This window comes from Orycteropus afer, unplaced genomic scaffold, assembly GCF_000298275.1.
Source record: "Orycteropus afer afer isolate SDZICR_OR568_19922 unplaced genomic scaffold, OryAfe1.0 scaffold00191, whole genome shotgun sequence".
NCBI lineage: Eukaryota > Metazoa > Chordata > Mammalia > Tubulidentata > Orycteropodidae > Orycteropus > Orycteropus afer.
Genome location: NW_006921778.1, coordinates 4,848,984 through 4,873,207, shown reverse-complemented (window position 1 = coordinate 4,873,207; position 24,224 = coordinate 4,848,984). Strand labels below are relative to the sequence as shown.

The window sequence follows — 24,224 nt, the reverse complement described above, 5'->3', positions numbered from 1 at the left end:
GACTGCTAACCAGAAGCTGGCAGTTCAAACACACCAGCCACTCCTTGGAAGGAAGGTTGGGCAATCTACTTCTGTAGTGATACTGCCTCGGAAACTCAAGGAGGGGTTGCTATGAGTTGGGTCTGACTCGACAGCACATAACAGCAACAACAACAAGCATTAAGCAGCTCTGCTGGTGCAATGCTTAAAACATTTGGGTGCTAACCAGCACGTTGGTGGTTCAATACTACCAACCTCTTTGTTGGAGAAAGATGAGGCAGTTGGCTTCTGTAAAGATTTATAGCCTTGGAAACCTTATGGGGCATCTATTCTGTCCTATAGGGTTGCTATGGGTCAGAAACAATTTGATGGCAGTGAATTTGGATTTTTGGTTTGGAGGATTTTGGAAGGAGAAGGAAAGACAAATTGTCTGGATGTAGCAATAAGGAGCCAAGAACACCTATCCTGCTTACAGTTTCTGTGGTACATTTTCTACTGGGACAGAAGAAAGCAACCACTTGAGAGAGCTATGAAAATAGTAAGGTATTCATGAGGTGCTCAGATTGCCCTTAGAACAAGAAGTTAAAGGGAATAATCAGACTTGGCTAAAATTCTATAGTTACTAGAAGTGGCAACTTGATGTAGAATGACCTTAGTATTTTTGTCTGTGTTCCACATTTGAATTTTGCATATTTAAGCAGTAGTTCTTAGTTGTCAAATCCTTGTAAACTAAAACCACCATTCTTGAATCTAACAAAATTCTAGTTGTCAAGTCTTTTCACCAAGCGTATCAGTGCCAACATGTACTTGTTGATATGTCAGGGAACAGGATGCTAAATTAAGCAGAAGCTATGCAGAAAAGAATTGTTGTGAAAACTTAAAGACATTTGGTTATTTACTTATTCATTAATAATTTATAGTCTGTTTTTTCTTACAGAGGATTTGAAGAGCACAGTTCTGTACTTTACCTTATGTTTTCTGATCATTGTTCAAACCAAAAATGAGCCAGAGGAGTCATAGACAAAGTAGAGAGACCAAACAAGATTTATGGTCTCAGTCCCTGCAAGGAAAATGAGATGAGGATAAGCATTTTATGTGGAAATACTGATGTACTTGATCAAGTCATAGAATAAGTAGAGTAGTAGTCTCTAGTTGTATAGGTTACCCCAACTTGCCAAGGCTTTCTGAGGTTCCAGAATTTGGTTCTAGACCACATCTAAGATAGCAAAGTGGCTAAGGTCCAACAGGAATTTGGTGTTAATATTCCCCTTTATTTTCTGCAGTTCACTCACTGCCTCATCTCCATGCATCATTCCCACAATGCAGAAATTGGTTTTCCTTTTTTGTTCTTTGAGTTCTCATTGCTTTCTTCTTCATAAATCCTTCAGGCCTTCTTCCTTTCATTATTCCTTTCTCATTAACCACTTCACTCCCATAACAAGAGTGTCTTTTCAGCCAATCTTAAAGAAAGGTTCATACTTGATCAATGCTTATTCAATGGTGAGACCTTTTTCTCTGGTATTATACTCTTATTTACTTTTTTTCCCCCTTTTCCCTTGTGGGGGCAGACAGCAAAATTGAGATTTTTTTCAATATAAAGGAATCTTTAATTCCCTGAAGTTTTAAAACTGTAAAAATCTGTATAATTTCATTTACTAATTTTTTTTCTATGTATAAAAACCAAAAGCAAACCAAACGCACTGCCGTAGAGTCGGATCTGACTCATAGCAACCCCTTCTTGGTCTTCACCACCGAAGTAGATTGCCCAACCTTTGTTCCAAGGAGTGGCTGGTGGGTGTGAACCGCAAGTCTTCTGGTTAGCAGTCAGAAAGCTCCCTTTCTATGTAGAGTCTTCAAAAAAACATGTTTTATATTAAAAATAGGAGCTCTGGTGGCATAGTGCCTAAGGCACTTGACTGCTAATCAGAAGGCTGGCAGTTCAAACCCACCAGCCACTCTTTAGAAGGAAGATGGGACAATGTACTTCCGTAGTGATACGGCCTCGGAAACCCAAGGAGGGGTCGCTATGAGTCGGTCTGACTTGACGGCACACGCAGCAACAACAACAACATATTAAAAGTACAATGAAACCTGTGAGAGACAGAACTCAGTGGAACTGCCTTGTTTTTCCGGGTCTTGCACCTTTGAGAGGGTGCAGTCTTACCACTTTTCTATCACTCCTTTTTAATAGAAAGTATTGAGTTTTCCTTCTCTGACAGGTTTCTGTCTTACACAGTTTCTGGCATTTGCAGGTTTTGCTATATATCCAAAACATTTACTGTTGCCTGTTTAAAAAGGGTTTTCATAAGCATGAAAGGAAATTATATTTATTTGATTACTTAGAACAGTTTAAATAGTGGAGCTCAAACAAGATTTTACAGAAAAACTCCTTGTGCCCTAATCATATGTGATGATTATCCATTTCATATGGGCAGCTATTAGAATATTCGTCAGAAAATAATTGGAATTTTAAAGGTTTATCTCCCATTTCACAAATACAAAGAATGTGAAAGGGGAGACAAAGCTCTTACTGATGGGCAGTAAAGCAGCACTGTGATTGTACTGTATATATTTGTTTGCCTAGTAACAGAAAACATTTTAAAAGTGCACTGTAATTGGATAAAATCTTACGAATCCCCTCAGATTCCCTCAGCCTACCTGTCTCCCAGTCAAGGAGGATCAAGTTGTGCCACTGGACACTTCATGCAGTGAGGCTAATCAGACACACACTTGAAATTTCTTACTCTTCCAGCCATTTTCATATCTGAATGAAACATGACATCTAATGAGGTGTATGACATCACAAGTGAGAGACTGGATATGCAAACCCAGAAGTGTGGAAAAGTTAACACTACCCTGGAGCAAACTTCACCAATGGGAAATAGGAAAAGGAGGTTCCTGAATAAAAAAAAAAAAAAAAAAAACTTTTTTTTTTTCTTAATGACATCACAAGTGAGAGATTGGATATGCAAACCCAGACGTGTGGAAAAGTTACCACCCTGGGGCAAACATCACCAATGCAAAATGAGAAAAGGAGGTTCCAAGGCAGATAAATTCCCCCTTTCTTCCCTCTCATAGACTTCTTCAAGGCATGGTGGACTAGCATAGCCCTTCTAGAGAAGTCCTTTGTGCCACGCGGATGTGACTACCCACATGACCTGCTATGTCGTTACACTCATTGTGACACAGTACTCATTGAGCTAACTTTTGCACAGTGTCACCCCTTCCCTCATCTCACATCCTCCCTTTTGTTTTTTTCACCCTCACTGCCTTGGATTGTTGTTATGTGCCATCCAGTCGGACCCGACTCATAGCAACCTGTCCTTGGGTTTCCGAGGCAGTATCACTATGGAAGTAGATTGCCCCATCTTCCTTCCGAGGAGTGGCTGGTGGGTTTGAACTGCCAGCCTTCTGGTTAGCAGTCAAGTGCCTTAGGCACTATGCTACCAAATAAAGCTCCAGCATACTGATACTTATTTGCGTCAGGTCCATTTTCTAAGGATTCTGGGCTAAAATACATCCCTTAAGTTAGAATTTTAGTAAAATGTATGTTCATAATTGTAAATTGCTAGTAATGAAAAACTCCATTTTTCAAGGTATTTTATAGATACTGAAGGTAAGTCTTAAGGGTTTCAATATTGTTATGTTAGTTTGTCAGAGCCATCTGTTGATGCTTCTCAGGATGCTAATTATAGTAACATACTGTGATTTTTTTAAACAAGGCTTATAATTTCAAAAGCCTTTAAGCTTACAGTTTGACAGTAATATTTAGACCCCTAGAACAGTTATCTTCCACTGACAAGGGCACTTTTAAAATTAAACTTCTTTGTAACTTCTGTTCTTCCTTACTCTCTTCCATTGTCTTCTGATGGCATTATGTAGGTAAGTCTTATCTCCCAAATCACATTGTAATCTTCCTCTGGGAAGGATCATGTTTTGCCTTGTTTCCACCCCCCACCATGTCCCACAATGTTTAATATGGGGCTAAACACCTAAAATCTATTTAAACTCTAAGACCCTTAGTAATTACTAAGGACATGTTCAGATATTCTTGACTCTCCAATTTTATGAAGTACATTTTCTTGTCCTTAAATAGATCAGATTTTTAGCTTTTTTCTGCCTCATATATATTACAAATATGATAAAAGCCATGGATCTTCCTCCATATAAAACATATATCATGTATCTATGAACCTCTGTATCCAAAGTTCTACACCAACTTTACATTATTTATTAGAACCGTCATTTATTTTAGATCTCTATATTTTCTTCAAATTATATCACTGGTAATATTAAAACAACTGGTAAATTTATTGCCCAGAAGTAGTGAATAATACAGCAGAATTGAGGTACAAATGCTAGGTAGTCCACTAGCTTCATTCACAAGTAACCTCACTGCCTCCCATCAGCTTTTTATCATGGAATTAAACAGAGTTTCTAGGCAAAATTCTAAATTACTATTTGGCAGGATCTGTTGGGGTTACTAAGGAGCACTGGTGGAACAACAGTTAGGCAGTCAGCTGCTAATCAAAAACCTGGTGATTTGAACCCACATAGCAGCGAGCAATCTACTTCCATATTGATACTGCCTTGGAAACCCAAGGAGGGGTCACTATGAGTCGGGTCCGACTCGATGGCAGTGTGTTTGGTTTTCTTTGGTTTAGTGGCTATGTGAAAGAAATAGCTGGCCATGTTCATTAGTAAAGAGCACAGCCAAGAAAACCTTACAAGGCAGTTCTACTCTGTCACACGTGGTTGCTATGTGTCAGAATCCACTCAAGGTCACACAACAACAATGGGATTACTGGTAAATAGTCATCATTTTAAACATTAAATCCACTGATGTTGTGTTTATTGTAAATTAATAATTAATTTATTGACTGGGACATGGAAGAAGCTGAGAAAGTATTACATGATAATATTTGAGGTTCATATGCAAATTTAAAAGAGAAGAAAGAGATATGAAAAACAATCAGAAAGGGCATCCTCTGTGTGCCAAAATCCATTCTTTGAGGACCGAGCTTCCCCGACTCCCTCTCCATAGGTGAAGTCTCCATGAGCCTTGTTTGACTTTCTTACAATAACATGTATCCTAGATATAGGAGTTGTTGTTGTTGTTATGTGCTGTCGAGTCAGACCTGACTCATAGTGACTCCTCCTTGGGTTTCTGAGGCAGTATCACTATGGAAGTAGATTGCCCAATCTTCCTTCTGAGGAGTGGCTGGTAGGTTTGAACCACCAGCCTTCTGGTTAGCAGTCAAGTGCCTTAGGCACTATGCTACCAGAGCTCTCAGATATAGGAGTAAGGATAGGAAATAAGCAAAGCCAATGAGAATCCTTCCTTGAGATCTGATACATAGATGTGGAGAAAAAAAAGTCTCTCTTCCTTTTGAAATATGATACTGAAGAAGATAGGCTTAGAGCTTCTGGTGACATGTTTCCTATCATTTGGAAGACAGTGAGAGACAAAGATAGAGAACTATATTATTTGAACCCCTAGAGTTGGCTTTGTCTGAGATAGATCCACTTTGACTTCCCATTTACACTTGCTAATAAATTATTTTGTTGACTTAAATGAGTTTGAGCTGGATGTTTGTTACTTGTGACTGGGAAAAAAAAAAATCAATACATATTCTGAAGGGTTTAAAGTATTTGTGGATAGTATCTGCTGTCTGATGAAGTAGTTTCCAAAATTCTTGAGTCATAGGGCATTGGATGAATTAAGATAATATGTCTTCCTTTTAGGAGGTATGGTGGTGTAGTGCCTATGGCATTTACTGCTAACCAGGAGGCTGGTGGTTCAAACCCACCAGCCACTCCTAGGAAGGAAGGCTGGGAAATCCATAGTGATACTGCCTCGGAAACGCAAGGAGGGTCACTATGAGTCAGATCCCACTCCACAAGAGTGAGTTTGATTTGGCATTTTTTTCACTCCTTCACTGTGACAGCCCCAGAGTCTATGAATTTGATATACAGTCACTTGATTTAAGTTATTTCTTACCAACCTGTTTTTCTTGGCTCACAGTGAATTCTGTTTTCTGTATAACTTCCTAGTTTTGTTGTCAGGTGCTGTCAAGTTGACTCTGATCCATATCCACCCCATGTGTGACAGAACAGAACACTGCCAGATCCTGCACCATCCTCACAGTCTTTGCTATGCTTGAGCCCATCGTTGCAGCCACTGTGTCAATCCATCTTGTTGAGGGTCTTCCCCTTTTTCACTGACCCTCTGCTTTACCAAGCATGATATTCTTCTTCAGGGACTGACTGGTCCCTTCTGACAACATGACCAAAGTACATGAAAGTCTGACCAGTCTCCCTGCTAAGGATCATTCTGGCTATACCTCCTCCAAGTCAGATTTGTTTGTTCTTCTGGCAGTCCCTGGTATTTTTAATATTCTTTGCCAACATCGCAATTCAAATGCATCAGTTCTTCTTCAGTCTTCCTTATTCATTGTCCAGCTTTCACAAGTCTATGTTGTTGTTGTTGTTAGGTGCCATGCAGTCGGCTCCAACTCATAGTGACCATATATACAGCAGAATGAAACAATGCCCAGTCATGTGCCATCCTCACAGTGCTTGCTGTACTTGAGCCCATCGTTGCAGCCACTGTGTCAATCCATCTCATTAATGGTCTTCCCCGTTTTCACTGACCCTCCACTTTACCAAGCTTAATATCCTTTTCCAGGAAATGGTCCCTTCTGACAACATGACCAAAGTAGGTAAGACAAAATCTGGCCATTCTAACTTCCAAGGAGCATTCTAGCTGCACTTATTCCAGGACAGTTTTGTTCTTCTGGCAGTCTGTGATACTTTCAACATTCTTTGCCAATTCCATAACTCAAAAGCATCAGCTCTTCTTCAGTCTTCCTTATTCATCATCCAGCTTTCACATGCACATGTTATGATTGAAAATACCATGGCTTCAGTCAGGCACATCTTAGTCTTCAAAGAGATATCTTTGCTCTTGACCACTTTAAATGACAGCCTCCTATACAGGTTCCTCATGAGCACAATTAAGTGTCCTGGAATTCCCATTCTTCTCAACGTTATCAATAATTTGTTATGTTCCACAACAAACGTTTTTGCATAGTCAATAAAACACAAACATCTTTCTGGTATTCTTTGCTTTGAGCCAAGATCCATCTGATATCAGCAATGATAACCCTCCTTCTACATCTTCTTCTGAATCCAGCTTACATCTCTGGAAGTTCCCTGTCAATATACTGCTGCAAGTGTTCTTGAATTATCTTCAGCAAAATTTTACTTGTGTGTGATGTTAATGATATTGTTCAATAATTTCCACATTCTGTTGGATCACTTTTCTTTGGAATGGGTACAGACATGGATCTTCTCCAGTCAATTGGCCAAGTAGCTATTTTCCAAATTTCTTGGTATAGAAAAGTAAGTGCCTCTGGTGTCAATTTGTCATACTGTGGTGGCTTGCATATTGCTGTGAGGCTGGAGGCTATGCCACTGGTATTTCAAATACCAGCAGGGTCACCCCTCATGGACAGGTTTCAGCAGAGCTTCCAGATTAAGGCATACTTGAAAGAAGGAGGAGGTCATCCACTTCCCAAAGAATTAGTCAATGAAAATCTAATAAATAGCAGTGAAATACTGTCTGATATATTACTAGAAAACATGCATATGAGGCTATTAAAATACCATGTCTTAGGTCAGGTGCATCTTAGTTTTCAAAGTGATATCTTTGCGCTTTAACACTTTAAAAAGGACTTTTGCAGCAGATTTGCCCAATGCAGTATATTGTTTGATTTCTTGATTGCTTCTTCCTTGGGTGTTGATTATAGATCCAAGTAAAATGAAATCCTTAAAAAATTCAATCTTGTTTCCATTTATCGTGATGTTACTTATTGGTCCAGTTGTGAGGATTTTTATTTTCTTTATGTTGACATATAAGCCAGACTGAAGGCTGTAGTCTTTGATCTTCATCAGTAAGTGCTTCAAGTCTTCAGTTTCAGCAAGCAAGATTGTGTTGTCTACATGTCACAGGTTGTTAATGGCTTATCACAGGTTGTTACTGGCTTATTGCAGGTGGTTAATGAGTCTTCCTCCAGTCCTGATGCCATGTTCTTCATATAGCACAGCTTTTTGGATTGTTTGCTTAGGATAACAATGGAATGCAACGCACTGCTCTCAAGTTGGATCCGACTCATAGAGACCCCTCCTTGAGTTTCTGAGGTGGTATCACTATGGAAGTAGATTGCCCAACCTTCCTTCCAAGGGGGTTTGAACCACCAGCCTTCTGGTTAGCAGTCAAATGTCTTAGGCATAATGCTGCAGAGCTCCCTTGCTTAGGATACAGACTAGAAAAGTATGATAACTCTGACATACACCTTTCCTGATTTTAAACCATGCATTATCCACCTTGTTCTGTTTGAAGAACTGCCTCTTGGTCTGTGTTCAGGTTCCCCATGAGCAAATTTAAGTGTTCTGAAATTCCCATTCTTCACAATGTTACAGATGATTTGTTATGATGTAAAGAGCTCTGGTGGTGTAATGGATAATGGACTTGACCACTAACCAGAAGGTCAGTTGTTCAAACCCACCAGCTCCTCCATGGAACGAAGATGGAGTGATCTACTGCCATAAAAATTTGGAAACCCAATGGGGATCTCTATGAGTCAGAAATGACTCGATGGGACTGAGTTTGGTTTTTTTGGTTTGGTACTCAGTATTAGCTGTATTAGCTGTCAGGTATTAAATTGCATGGATCATGTCTTCATCCCCTCTTCTGGTCAAAAATTATAGTAGAAATTAAGTAGAATATTCATGAATATTTCAAAAGTATGCTGAGTTACCCTCATTAAACATAAGTAGAATGCATTTTTAATATCAGTATTATCGATTTTAATTGTTTTCTTTTTCTAAAAATATGTTAAAATACACTGAATTTCCAAATTGCTGATATGAATGACCAAAATGTTATTGTAGTTCCAAAGGCCTTTGCGTGACCATATGATTATTTAGTGTTTTATTATGGACAGTGGTAAAACTTGAAACTCTTGAAAAATCTTATTGGGATGGGAGCTCTTTAACATCTCTTGTAAACATTTTTCTTCTGATAGAAATGAAAGGTTTATTTCTGATAGAAATAAATGGTGGCTTCTGTTTTTAATAAAGTACTCTTGGGTCTAGCAAAATTTATTTGTCAGCCAAGGAGAAGAACATGTAAAATTTTATAAAATTTCTTTGAAAGATCCTTCTTTATTTTCTAAGAATGTGTCCTTCTTTGTTAGTGTTTCATAAGAGGATAAAAACTAAATGAATGAATGTTGTTCCTCATTGTCTTGAAAGTTGTGATTAGTTATTTCCATTAAATTGGGTCTGAATTGCTACTGAAGTTCACCATTTCTTTCTCAGAAAAAGTAACTTTAAGGGTGGAGCCCATTCTCCATTTAAAGCAGTCTTTTTTACTGTATACTCAGAGCTACTATGAATTGCATGCAAATACCTTCATTCCCAAATCTAAAATCATGTAAGCTTTGCCAGTCCAAGGGTCTGGACACCGCAGATGGCAGAGATCACAGACAGAATGCAGGAGTTATCTATATATTGTTTAGCACTGGAAGTGGGAGAAAATAGAAACTTTCTGTCTAGAGTAGGACTTTTAGAACTCTGAAACTTTTAACACATTGCTATTAAAATATTTCATTATTGGCTTAATGGATGGAATATTTGGAATATCCCAAAGTAAATGGCTACTCTCTTGAACATAATTCAAGTCCTGAATCAGCTAGGATTTTTTAAATGTATATAAGTTTTACTGTGATTTGGATGAAAATTTACAAAGCAAATTCATTTTCCACACAGCAGTTCATGCACATTTTATTTCATGACATAGACTGCAATACCCACAATGTAACAGCTCTCTTCCCACTTCCTCCCAGTAGTTTCCACTTCTCTGTGTCCTTTCCTATGTATTCGTGCCCCCTTAGCTATCTCCCTGTGCAAATACTGCCCTTCTGTTCTCCTATGTTTGATTGTTCTAAGGAGTGTATCTACCTCATGTAAATGTTCACCCTATATGCCAGTCTATTGTTTGGCTGGAAGCCACAAGAGTGAGTTCAATTCCAGGCCTAAAGAGTAACTATTGGCCACACTCTTGGGTGTTTCACCAAGCTCTATCAGATCAGTAAATCTGGTCTTTTTTGTGATTTTGAGTTTTGTTCCATATTATTCTCCCCCTCTATGCAGGATCTCCTGCACCAATTCCTTTTCAAATGGTTGATGGTAGTAGCTGAGCACCATCTAGTTCTTCTGGTCTCATGGTCTATATATAGGCTGAGGTTTGCATGGTCCACTAGTCTGTTGGACTAATTTCAACCAGGGATATTTAATGGCTGGTAACAGAAACTAACTCTGGATAACAAATAGAAAAGGAAATATAATGGGTCATATAATTATAAACATCAAAGGACAAACTAACTTATTCATGACTAAATCCAGGGGTTTAAATTGTGTCAGCAGCACTATTTCTTCATCTCCTAACAGTATATTTTCCATTATTGGCTTTATTTTTAATAAAGAAATGTTTATGTTTTTCCAAATATACTCCCTAGTACCTGAAAGTTCCTATCCTCTTTTCCTCTCACAATTGCAAAGAAAAGGAAAATACCTCTTTCTTGATCATTTAAGCAAATTTTTGGGGAGGACCCTGGTTGGGCTGACGTGATTTGTTAGATATAATTGACCATTCATGATGGCCTCTGATTAGTTAGGGTAGGTTAAGGTGGGTCCACTTCTGTGAGAGGTAGGCAGGTAAAGTGATTGACATTATGATTAGAGTTGGAACAGAGATATCCATAAATAAAGGAAGAAAAGGAGAAGGAATAGGTTGAGATGAACTTGTGCCTTTATTATAATAGTAATGACTTTTCAAGAAACCAAGCAAGTGATCTGAAAGTTGTGATCCACATTGGTAATGTGCTCTGCTTTATACATGAAGCAGAAAGGAAAGACATGACAGCTGGGGAAAAAAAAAGAAGGGAAAAGACACAGAAAAAAACTTTGGAATTAGCCCCTGCCAGTTACCTGATTCACTCAGGCAGTTGTTACTGTTTTTCATCCTCTGGTACAATGAAGATATTTTTAAGGTGAAAGTTTCTTTCAGTTATTTCTTTTATTTTACCTTTTAGGTGGACAAAAAAATCGTAAGAACTGAGATAGGAGTTCTTCTTCGCCTCTCACATCCAAACATTGTAAGTGGATTTTAATCTATTGCAAATAATTTTCAAAGCTAGAGAATAGGACCTTTGTTCTTCATTGTCTGTGAATAGAGGGTTCGTTCTCCATCAGCAGCTGCCGTGGCCCAGCTCTTGTCCTCATCTAATCATATTTTCAGCACTTTGGTTGAATAATCTTACAAATAGTACCCCTTGAAAGAGTTCAGAAAATGAATAGATCAGCAGTATGTATGCCATCTTTATTTGCATGCATAAAAGAAGAACAAAACAATTGTGGAGTCTTGCTTCTCTCTAATAAAACACTGGCTTTTTCTTTCTTTTTTGTAACCTACTTTATTAATATGCCATTACTAAAAAGCCTATGAAGAAAATGTATTGCTTTCCAAAGTCATTTCAATCTGCTTTGAGAAAGTTTCTGCTTCAGGAACAATGTGAGGATTCAAATAAATGATGTACTTGAATGGAGAAAATAAAAAGTCTCCAATAGTTCTTCTTTAGGTATGCCTGGACCAAACCACTGAGGGAAATGTGGGGCAAAAACTTTCTTGGAGCCAATAAAAGGAAATAAACAAAATCACTTTCAAGGCCATGGTTTATTTTTACAAATTGAGCCATCTACTTGAAGTAAAAATTCATCCATTTCTCTGAAGAAGTGGTAGTGCCTAAAAGAATGAGCTGTAATACTTACAACTCAAGGAAAAGAGCTTAAAACTTAATATATGAACTAGGGACACATCTAGCTATCTTGTTATGTTGTTGTTATGTGCTGTCGAGTCAAACCCGACTCATAGCGACCCCTCCTTGGTTTCCGAGGCAGTATCACTACAGAAGTAGGATTGCCCAACCTTCCTTCCAAGGAGTGGCTGGTGGGTTTGAACTGCCAGCCGTCTGGTTAGCAGGCAAGTGTCTTAGCCATTATGCTACCAGAGCTCCCACATCTAGCTATAAGCAACAGAAAACATAAATATGGTAGTCTAAACTATTTGTCTTATGTTATGAGGAATCAGAGGCAGAAAGTTGCTAGCATTGGTTCAGCTCCATCTAGGACCAAGCACTCTCAATCCTTTGTCCCACCATCCTCAGTGCACTGGCTTTCATCTTCATGCTTTCCCTTCACAGTCTTCACCCACCACTGGGTCTATATTCAAGACAGGAAGAAGGTAGAAGAGTGAAAGGGTCTAGTGCCAAAAAAAATAAACTTCCAGAAACTGTTGCAGAATTCTATTTAGATTTTATTAGCCAAAGCTGGCCACATAGCTGCAAGGAGGCTGAAAAACTGGGGAGCAAGGTTATCATAAATGGTTTATACCAATCATGCTCCATGATTTAGGAGTAGGGACCTTGTTTTCCTATAAAAAATCAAGGTTCTCTTTCAGTGAATTCAAGGCAATGTGTCTTGAGCAAACAATTAACAAAATTTGCCACTTTATCACTGCTTTTACATCATTCATCTTTTCCAAAGAGAAGCCAATTTGTCTCATATATTTCAGTCCTGGCCTCTAGATTCCCATTTATTTAGAAAAATAACCAAAATTGGATTATCAGAATACATTGAAAACCCTGTGATAGCCAATCAGATAACTGCCACCACTACTATTCTGAAAACTCCTTCATCCACCAACAACTTTATAGCTATTGAGGGATATCCTTTCTATTCAGACTATCAGGTGATCAGGTCCTACCTGAGATCCTTAATTCCAAGTTTCTTCCCAGGAGAAAGATGCATTTGCATTGCCAGAAACCAGATTCCTTTAAATGGTTTAGGTTTTGTTTCTTTGTTTGTTTATTGTGAATGCTGGAGCAATTCAGGAGTTGGAATGTTTTGGCAAAATTTTAAGAAGTATGTTTCAACTGACAAAAGGAAAATTGTTAAGATGCAATAAGACTCTGAAGAAATGAGGTAACTGATAACAATAACAACCCCCAAGGAGAATGACAAATGGCTATCTGATACTAGAATGAAGAATCTTTATAAACTGTGCTCCAACATACTACTTCTGCAGAGAATTATTTTTCTCATGGTTTTATCCATTTCCAAGAACTACAAAAATAAGGAATTTGTGGTATTCTTTTTTTTTTTATATCTTTCCTCAGATAAAACTTAAGGAGATATTTGAAACCCCTACAGAAATCAGTCTGGTCCTAGAACTCGTCACAGGAGGAGAACTATTTGACAGGTGAGTTGGTCCTAGAAAGCTAATCAAGAAAGGTTTTAGTTCCAGCCATCAAGAGAAAAAACAAAACAAAACAAAACAAAACAAAAAGCTGAGGAATAATTTTCCTAGAATTTTTCATAAAAGATAGAACATGGCAGCTAATAAATTCTACTAAAATAAATATTAAGAGGAGTATAGGCTAGAAGGAAATGGAATTCTGTCAGGTGTTGTTTGCTGTTCAGTGCCATTGAGGTGGTTTGCTCACAGTGACCTTATATACAACAGAACAAAACGTTACCCCATTGTTGCAGCCCCTGTCTCAATACATCTCACTGAGGGTCTCCCTCTTTTTTGATGACCTTCTATTTTACCAAGCATGATGTCCTTCCCCAGAGATTAGACCGTCCTGATGACATGTCCAAAGTAAGTAAAACTTTCTCCATCCTCTTCCAAGAACCATTCTGGCTATACTTCCTCAAAGGCAGATTTGTTCGTAAAATGTAGGTAGACGAAAAGCTGTGATGTTTGCTTAGTGAAAAGAGAAACACTGTAATATCTGTTCAACTCTACAAACATTTACCTCCAAATAAAACAGCAGACCTTCTAAAAACATAATAATGAATATTTTTGAGCCTACTTGCTCTGTAGAGGCTGTGTAAAGAGTTACAAGTTGCAGGCAGTATATATTCTAGTATAGCCAATTACAGCCAATTTAATTGTCTGTTTATGTGTTCCTCACTTCAGACAGAGGTTTGAAGGTAGGGTGCATGCATGAAAATTTGGCAAGGTATCATCAGGCAAATGTATTTGTAGGTAAAGGAAAAGTTTTAAGTTTCCATAGCTTTTCCACTTGCCTCACCATCTCAGGAGGATTCTATATTTGTCTGAAGGGGCTCTCAGGAGCTCTTTGCTGTGCTCATGAAGGTAATCAATGAAGAATAGAATTGGAAGATAACAAAGAGACTAAGAAGTAGGTATGTATTATAAATAGTTGGAAGCCGTACACTAATATAAAGATCTTATTAGTTAAAAAGTGGAATTAGAGAGAAGTGACCTGCAGTTTAGGGATAAGACACAAGAGAAATTGAGAGAACTACTGATAATAGCTTGAGTACCTTGAACACAGTAAATGCTCAATAAATATTTGTTGAATGAATAAATGGATGACCAACTGCTGCAAGGAATGGATTCTGAGGAGAAAGATATCAAAGGGAATCAATTTTGATTGTGTTGGAAGAGAAAATCTCTTCCCTTCTCCCTACCACCACTCTGTCCACTTGAATGTGCTGTCTCTTCAAGAGCTCTCCAGAATATTTTTATTTTTTTCCAAGTTTCTGTCTGTGTTTAATGTTCCTGGGTAGAACTGCACCATAGGGTTTCCTGGGCTGTAAGCTGTACAGAGGCAGGTCAACATATCTTTTCTCCCTCAGAGCCACTGGGCGAGTTTGAACCACTGACCTTTTGGGTAGCAATTCAGTGCTTAACTACTGCACCACCAGGACTTCTTATCTCCATTTTCCAGATATGGAAACTGAGAATTAGTAAATGTCAATGATCTTCCCCAAACTTGACAGTTAGGACTAGATTGGAGGTCCTCTGGCTTTGGCTCCAACCTTTTCCTTCTTATGTGGTCTCACTGTCTTTCTTATTACATGCAGAGAGTTTCTTCTGTATCATTTCCAAGAGAATAATTAAAAAAAAAAAAAAAATATATATATATATATATAAATATATATTTATATATTTATATATATATAAAGAGAGAGAGAGAGAGAGAATTCATGTTATTATTGGTTGGCTTTATGCAGCTCTGGTGGTGTAGTGCCTAAGGCATGTGACTGCTAACCAGAAGGCTAGTGGTTCAAACCCACCAGCCACTCCTTGGAAAGAAGATTGGGCAATCTACTTCTGCAGTGATACTGTCTCAGAGTCCCAAGGAGGGGTGGCTATGAGTTGGATCCAACATGAAGGCAGTGGGTTTTTTGTTTGTTTGTTTGTAATATATGTTCTCACCAGATTAGTGTCTTTCTCACATAAACATATAGTCACCTAATAGCTCCTCCATTTGAGAAAGAGCTGCCAATGGTGGGGAGAGCAGCAAGGCTCCTAATCTATGTACTAGGAAGTCTGAAGGCCTCAGGGCATGACTGGATTAGCCTCTCCACCTGCACATTTATACTAACTGCCAGCTTCAGATGTTCTCAATTTTTCACAATTAGTGCGACAGAAACAAGTACACAGGAGTCATATTTTAAGGTAGAACCAAAGGGAGAAGTAGGCACAGTCCATATTGTCTCATCCTCCTATTTTAAAATCATAAGAAGGAAAACATATCTAACTGGGGAGAATAGGAGTACATGGGCCACCACAGCAAGCATTGGAAGTAAAGGAATAGTCTTGGAGTAAAAACGCCTTTTGAGGCCAGAGGATAATGGCATCAGATCCCATAGAACCATCATGTCACCACTGTGCTTAAGTCCCAAATCTCCAAGTGTCTGCTAGCCCCATTAGTTGCTGAGGAACCCATAGGAACTAGATCTCAAGGAAGCCTTTTAGATCATGGTTGTGATTAAAATCTTAGGAGCTATTTTGTTTTTTAGCCCAGCCCACAGTGTAACTATGGGAAAATGTGTGGCCTACTGGCAAACTTCATGGCCCTGAGCCTTTGAAAATGATCTTAAAATGATGGTAACTTTAGAAAAAATTGCTTTCTTATTATTTTACAAAAATCTGAAAAGGAAATTAGTTTACTAAATCTGAAGAGAATTATGTTCTTAGTTATGGTCAAGTCAGCTCTGGCTCACGGACACCTAACAAAATGCCCTGTGCCATCTTCACAATCATCGTGTTTGCATCTTTTGTTGTGGCTATTGTTTCCATCTGTCTCATTTAGAGTTTCTCTTATTTATGCTGACCCTCTACGTTAGCCAACGTGATGTCCTTTTTCAGCAATTGGTCTTTCCTGAAGGTGTGTCCAAGGTAAGTATATTGAAGGCTTATCTTCCTACCTTTCTATGGAGCATTCTGGTTGAATTCAAAAACTGATTTTTCCATTTTTCTTGTGGGCCACAGTATACTCAATATTCTTCACCAACATGACAAGTTACGTGCATTAATTCTTCTGTCCTCCTTTTTCATTCTCTAGCTTTCCCATGTATATGGTGTAACTGAAAAGTTCATGAAAAGACTCTCAAGAAAAATATAGCCATAAATATTTTTGAAATATTAAAAAAAAGTAAAATTAACTAAATTAATTCTTCTCTTTTTAGAGCTTTATAACCACTCTAATGATTGAATACTTCATTGCTTCTAAAAATTGAAGTCGTTCATATACTTTGTCTAAAGCTATAAACCATTCACTATCTAACCATGGTTAGATTCATTGACAAATTTTTTGAAATGCCAACTAAATTTTATGAGGGATTTTTTGTGTGTGTGCATTATAGTGTGAAATAAATACTTTAGTTTACTGATTTTGAATTGATTTTATTTTGTTTAAAATATATTTCTAAAATGATTGATGTTATTTCTATAATACCTAAAAACTGTTAAATCTAAATCCAGGAATAATCTTTCCACTTACTGCATTTTGGTGGAGGGGGGAATCATCTGAATGGCTGTTATTTCTCTGAAGTCATGACCAATGTTCTTATGACAAGCATCACTTCTGAGTCCAGTGTCATTTGTTCTCTTTAGTAAAAATGTAGGCACAGGAATTGATCAAATAGTCATGGCCTGAAAATCTTCTGTTGTTGTTGTTGTTGTTGTTATGTGCCGTCGATTTGGCCCCAACTCATACTAATTGTCAATTGATGGGTGCTAGAAAATTTTCTAGCACCCATCAATTGACAATTAGTATCAATTCCACAAACATTTATTGAACACCTACTATGAGCAAAATTTGGTGCCAGGTTTTATAAGTGATTCATGTAACAATATAATCATCAGGGAGCTAAGAATTTTGTCCAAATGCCTGCCAAACATATCTGTTGTAGTCATGTGACCTAAATGGAGAGAACAAGATGGCAAGACCTCATTTTTCCTTAGCTAGGTCACTTATGGTAGCATAGTGCCTAAGGCACTTGACTGCTAACCAGAAGGCTGGCGGTTCAAACCCACCAGCCACTCCTCGGAAGGAAGGTTGGGCAATCCTACTTCCATAGTGATACTGCCTCGGAAACCCAAGGAGGGGTCGCTTTGAGTCGGGGCCGACTCGACAGCAAATAACAACAACGACAGGTCACTTACATCTTCACGTACAATCTTAGCTCTAAGTTTTAAACCTGGATTTGTGACCAGAGACATTAACTGTCATTGATGTTTCTAGTTAGCTATGGGCAGCCTGAGTTGTGGCTCAACTTATAAAATATTAAAACTTGCATGTTTGGCTTCTAGAAACCTAACTCTGACAATATGATTAACAAATCATCTGAGAGTAAAACTTTTAGCAGAAGCAGTCTGACCAAGAAGTGGTTGAATGATGCTAGTCGACCATGTTAGGGCATGCAGATTTCATCACTGAGAAGAGATGAGGAAAGAGTCGGCATTCTGCATCTACATGTCTACTCTAGAGAGGTGGTTTCTGACTAAAAAATTAATAAATCCCACAGCTGTACAAACTTTCAATATAACATATATTATAGCCATAGTGGTGTTATACATTTATCATCTCTGTTGTTGTTGTTATTTGCCGTCGAGTCAGCCCCGACTCATCTCTGGTTCCCACTAAACGTGATCTCATGAATGTCAGGAACCAAATGCTATTCTTTATATATCCAGCAAATTCCTAGCTCATATTAACTATAACCAGTTACCTTTGATGGACTGACTCACAGGAACCTCTGTATGTCAGAGTACATCTATGCTCCATAGAGTTTTCAATGGCTGGTTTTTCAATGGCAGATTGCCAAGCCTTTCTTCAGAGGTGCTTCTGGGGGACTCAAACCTCTAGCTTTTGGTTAGTAGCTGAAGGCATTAACCATTTACACCAACCAGGGACTCTAGGCTCACATTATATGGTTAGAAATATTGGTTGACTATCAATACCTCAGTATTTTTAACTGTATAATACATATGTTCAAGACTTTATGGTATTGAAGGAAGAAGTCCAAGCTGCTGCAATGAAGGCATCAGTGAAAAATGAGCCTCCAGCAATTGACAGAAAACCCATTGAGATATTTCAACAAATGGATGCAACACTGGGAGCACTTCCTCATCTATGCCAAGAAATTTGGAGGACAGCTACCTGGCCAACCGTCTGGAAGAGATCTATATTTATGCTCATCCCAAAGAAAGATGATCCAACAGAATAAGGAAATTACTGAACAATATCATTAATATCACACAAAAAATTTTGCTGAAGAGAATTCAAAAACAGTTTCAGCAATACATCCACAGGGAACTGCGAGACTCGAGCCAGATTAGAAGAGGATGTAGATTAAGAGATATCATTGTTGATGTCAAATGGATCTTGACTGAAAGCAGAGGATACTAAAAAGATGTTTACCTACATTTTATTGACTATGCAAAGGCATTCAACTGTGTGGATCATAACAAATTATGGGTAACATTATGAAGAATGAGAATTCTAGAACACTTAATTATCCTCATGCAGAACCTGTACATAGACCAAGAGGCTGTTGTTTGAACAGAACAAAGGGATACTGTGTGGTTTAAAATCTAGAAGGGTGTGTGTCAGCGTTGTATCCTTTCATCATACTTATTCAATCTGTATGCTGAGCAAATAGTCCAAGGAGCTGGACTATATGAAGAAGAACACAGCATCAAGATTGGAGGAAGTCTCATTAACAGCCTGCAATATGCAGATGACACAACCTTGCTTGCTGAAAGTGAAGAGTACTTGAAGCACTTACTGATAAAGATCAAAGACCACACTCTTCAGTATGGGTTACAGCTCAACATAAAGGGAACAAAATTTCTCACAACTGAACCAATAAGCAACATCATGATAAACAGAGAAAATATTGACATTTTCAAGGATTTCATTTTAGTTAGATCCACAATCAATGTCCATGGAAGTAGTATTCAAGAAATTAAATGACTTCTTGCATTGGGCAAATCTGCTGCAAATGGCCTCTTTAAAGTGTTAAGGAGCAAAGATGCCACTCTGACACTGAAGTGTGCCTAACCCAAACTATGATAGTTTCAATTGCCTCATCTGCTTGTGAAAGCTGGACAATGAATAAGGAAGACTGAAGAGGAATTGATGCATTTGAATTATGTTGTTGGTGAAGAATATTGAATATACCATGGACTGCCAGAAGAATGAACAAATAGAAGCTCTGCTGCTGCACCGGTTAAGGTATTCAGCTGCTAACCAAAAGGTCAGCAGTTTGAACCCACCAGCCTCTTCACAGGAGAAAGATGAGGCCCTGCTTCCATAAAGATTTATAGCCTTGGAAACCCTTTGGGGTATTTCTCTGTCTTTTAGGGTCATAATGAGTCAGCATTGACTTAATGGCAGTGATTTGTTTTGTTTTGCTGGAGGACGAACAAATCTATCTTGGAAGAAGTACAGCCAGAAAGTTCCATAGAGGTGGGGAGGTGAGATTTCATCTTATGTACTTCAAGCATATTATCAGGAGGGACCAATCCCAAGAGAAGGGCATCATGCTTGGTAAAATAGATGATCAGTGAAAAAGAAGACCCTCAGTTAGGTAGATTGACACAGTGGTGCCATATAAGGCTGAAACATATCAATGATTGTGAGGATGGCACAGGACCAGGCAGTGTTTCATTCTGCTGTGCATGGGATGGCTATGAGTCAAGACCAACCTAACAACAACAATCAACACCCTATCACCTCAGTTCTTTTCTTTTCTCTTAGAATACTCTCCCTCTTACCACCTCGAGGATCCTCCCCAGTCTCTTCTCACCACCTAACTTCCACCCTCCCTACATCTGGAAAACTTCTACACATCTTTCAGGCCTGAGTTCAGGTAGAACTACTTCTGGAAACTTTTTCTAACCTACACTACCATCAGAATGGATACCTACATTTTCTCAGAGCTCTTGGACTCTTCTCTAATGCTTTTGTCAGAGCATTTAGCACACTCCATTGATCCTTGTCTGCCTGATTGTCTGTACCAAGGGAAGGCCCATCTGTGCAGATGCTGGGTCTGGTTCACTATTGTATGTACAGCACATAATAGTCACTCTATACTATTTATTGAATAAATGAATGAATGGCTATATCCTCTTAATTATGTTTTATTTTGCTAATTTAACATAATTTGAAGATTAGTAAAATTCCCATTAACTGTTCTAATAACTACTACTCTTCCTTCCTTCCTACCTGAAAATGGTTCCCAGAGTAATTTATTCGTTCATCCAGCCATTCCTTAGCATTCATATAAGGACATGTTCTGAATCACAAGCACTTAACCCTAAATTATATTTACATGGATATATACAAACTTACAACTAGACCAAAGCTTGAGACTATAATTATAGAGAGGGAATTCTAGTGGGTGAAGTACTGCCTATCTATGAGCATCTGATGCCTATGAGAACTCAAATGTCTTTAACAGATGACAGGAGTTTCTCATCAGGGAAGTCACCTATGGTTGTGCAAGTTGTCTCTTCACAACCCCAAACACACTGCCATCAAGTCAGATCTGACTCACAGTGACCCCTCTGAGGGGTTTCTGAGGCCCAAGGAGTACTATTTGTAGACTAAACCTTGAGTATCACCCTCTAGAAAGGTGCCACAAAACAGCTGTGATAAAGCACTAGACTGTGGTGAGAGACATTGTTTTTTGTAGGCCCAAAGGTAATTCCTTTTACCCATTTCTGGGGAGATGAGAGGTTGACAAGAAAAGTTAAGCACTAGTCACACTCCACCATCATCTTTGTAACAACTCCCCAACTTTAGCAGGACTGAAGAAAGCCAAGCTCCTGAGGCTTAGTGTACTAGTGTACAGAGGAGACATTAATCATGTTTGTGTTGGTTGCTGTATGTACCACATTGTTCTGGTTACCTAGTGTAGCTCTGACAAGAATATACCACAAATGGGATGGCCTTAACAATCAGGAGTTTATTCTCTTACAGTTTGGATGCTTGAAGCCCAAGTTCAAAATGCCAGGTTCTAGGCTGGGTGAAAGCCCCTCAATCTTGGGGTCCAGCTCTGCCTCCTGCCCTCATACCACTGGATCTAGAGGTGTTTCTTTACTCAGACAGCTGCTAGCTGCTGAGGCTGAAAAACCCAAAGTCGACAAATAAAATGGCACAGTCCTGATGTTACCAAACCACATGGTAGGCCATTAAGTCAAGTCCATTGTAAGTCCTAAGGTCAGCAGAGCATGGCAGGCTACTGAACAATGACACAGCTACATGCAGTGTCCAAGTGTGCCATAAGCTAGAGACTATTCCTAAAGCTGCTTCTTATATATGGAAGCAGACCACATCCCCAAGGCAGCTACTCAGCTGCTTTTGGTAGATCCCACCATGGAATTGATTGCCAGTCTCATCATGGGGAATAACTACCACCAGCTGCCTAGCCACTCAACCAGGCCCAGCCAAGTTGACATACAAATTTAACTTCCACAATTCCACCCCTTGTCAACTTGGCACCTGTACAGATCTTCATTGGGTGGCATCTATACAGATCTCTCTTATTACATGGATCCAGTCCCCCGTTGTTGTTGTTATGTGCTGTCAAGTTGGCCCCGACTCATAGCGACCCCTCCTTGGGTTTCCGAGGCAGTATCACTACGGAAGTAGATTGCCCAACCTTCCTTCCGAGGAGTGGCTGGTGGGTTTGAACCGCCAGCTTCTGGTTAGCATTCAAGTGCCTTAGGCACTACACTACCAGAGCTCCAGTCCCCTAGTTCCTCTAAATGGCGACCTCACCCCCTTGGCCTGGTGGGCCCCGGTCATCTCCATCTTGGGTATGGCAGCCTGCCCCCTCTCTCTTGGGCAGCTAGGGCTCCATCCCACTGGCTCACATGAACAAGCAACCCCACACTCTAGAACCATGGTGATGAAGGTCTAACTCTTTGAAACCTAGGGGGCTATGGTGGTTTCACCCCCAAAGGCCGTGGTCCTACCCTTTGAGGCTGAGGCAGCTCTGCTTCCCGCTACCTTAGTCTCTCCACTTCTGCTGATTAATGCCTGAGGGCAACCCACTCCCCCAGAAATCTTTCTGCCCAAAGGACACTTAACTTTCTTGCTCCGTGGGCCAGCCAACCTGCTACCCCATTTTATGCCAGCCTCTTCACCAATTAATGCCTGAAGGCAACCCACTCCACCAGGAAGCTGCCTACTCAATGCACCTAGCTTTCTCCTCTGTGGGCTGGTAAGCCTGTTGCTGTTTAATGCCAGTCTCTGGGCTCTGCTATTGCCATCTTTCATGCTGGTCTTTCTGCTAGTATCTCTCTGCCTGTCTCTTGGCTCTGCTCCTGCCATTTCTCATGCTGTATGCCAGGGTCTCAGGTTAAGGACACACTCCACTCCTGTTTCCACATTTTAGGTATCTGTCAGGGCAGCATCCCACTCTCTCAGTACCAAATTCTGTTCTGGTTACCTAGTGCAGCTCTGACAAGTATATCCCACAAATGGGATGGCCTTAACAAGCAGGAATTTGTTCTCTTACAATTTCGAGGCTTTAAGTCCAAGTTCAAAGTGCCAGGCTCTAGGGGCTGGGTGAAAGCCCCTCAACCTTTGAGTCCAGCTCTGCCTCCTGCTCCCAGCCCACTGGAGCTAGAGGCATTTCTTCACTCAGACAGCTGCTGGCTGCTGAGGCTGAAAAACCCAAGATTGACAAATAAAATGGCATGGTCCCGATGTTTCCAAACCACACAGCAGGCCATTAATTTAAGTCCATTGTGAATCCCAAGGTTGGCAGAGCATGGCAGGCTGCTAAACAATGACACGGTTACATGAAGGGTCCAAGTGTGCCATAAGCTAGAGACTATCCCCAAAGCTGCTTCTTTTATACGGGAAGCAGACCACATCCCAAAGGCAGCTACTCAGCTGCTTGTGATAGATTCCACCATGGAGTTGATTGCCAGTCTCATCATGGGGAATAACTACCACCAGCTGCCCAGCCACTCTATCAGGCCCAGCCAAGGTGACATTCCAATTTAACTACCACACACATAGTCTACATTTAGAGAAAAATGTAGAGATTGGTGATATAATAGGCAAAGTACTCCACTTACTCCAACACAATAGTCCTGCTTCCCTTGTACTTAATTATATAATGTTCCAAAAATGTACTTAAATTATTTCAATTAAGTTTTTAGTAAATAGTAACAAAGAGCTTTGGTGGTATAATAGTTAACCACTCAACTACTAACCAAAAGGTCAGTGGTTCAAAGCCATCAGCTGCTCTGTGGGAGAAATATGTGGCAGTCAGCTTCTGTAAAGATTACAGCCTAGGGAACCCTATGACGCAATTCTACTGCATCCTGTAAGGTTGCTATGTGAAATCAACTTGATGGCAAGGGGCAAGCAGGGTAGCCTGTCTAACCTAAGCATGAAATTGGCAGTATTTATACTGTTTTAAGAAATAAGATATGAAGATTGATATTCAAAACCCCTGAATATTGTAACCTATTTTTATATTTTATTTGATCCTTATATATAACAAATATCCAGAAAACAATAAGGTGATGAAATATATTCTATCGTTTATCCTTTGAAAGAGATTATGAATATGTGTTTCTTGCTAATGCTCTAAATAATCGAATTGGGGGAAAAATCAAATAATTGAATTTTATGTATTATAAAATTGTGCATTCAGTATAATTTTTCTGAATCTTGATCATGTTAATCACTGAGGTATTTTCTACTAATGTGTCTTTTAATGTTTGTCCTATCATTTTATTTTGCTTTTTTTCACCCTTCATCCTCTATTTT

At 39.2% G+C, this 24,224-nt stretch overlaps 1 protein-coding gene across 1 annotated transcript in view; it reads left to right on the top strand.

Moving 5' to 3' along the window:
- Positions 1–24,224, top strand: part of CAMK4 (calcium/calmodulin dependent protein kinase IV) — a 453,274-nt gene that overhangs the window by 250,251 nt on the left and 178,799 nt on the right. The window contains exons 3-4 of the mRNA XM_007947593.2: positions 11,139–11,201; positions 13,281–13,363. Coding sequence (XP_007945784.1) covers positions 11,139–11,201; positions 13,281–13,363 — 146 coding nt within the window. The remainder of the gene's footprint in view (positions 1–11,138; positions 11,202–13,280; positions 13,364–24,224) is intronic.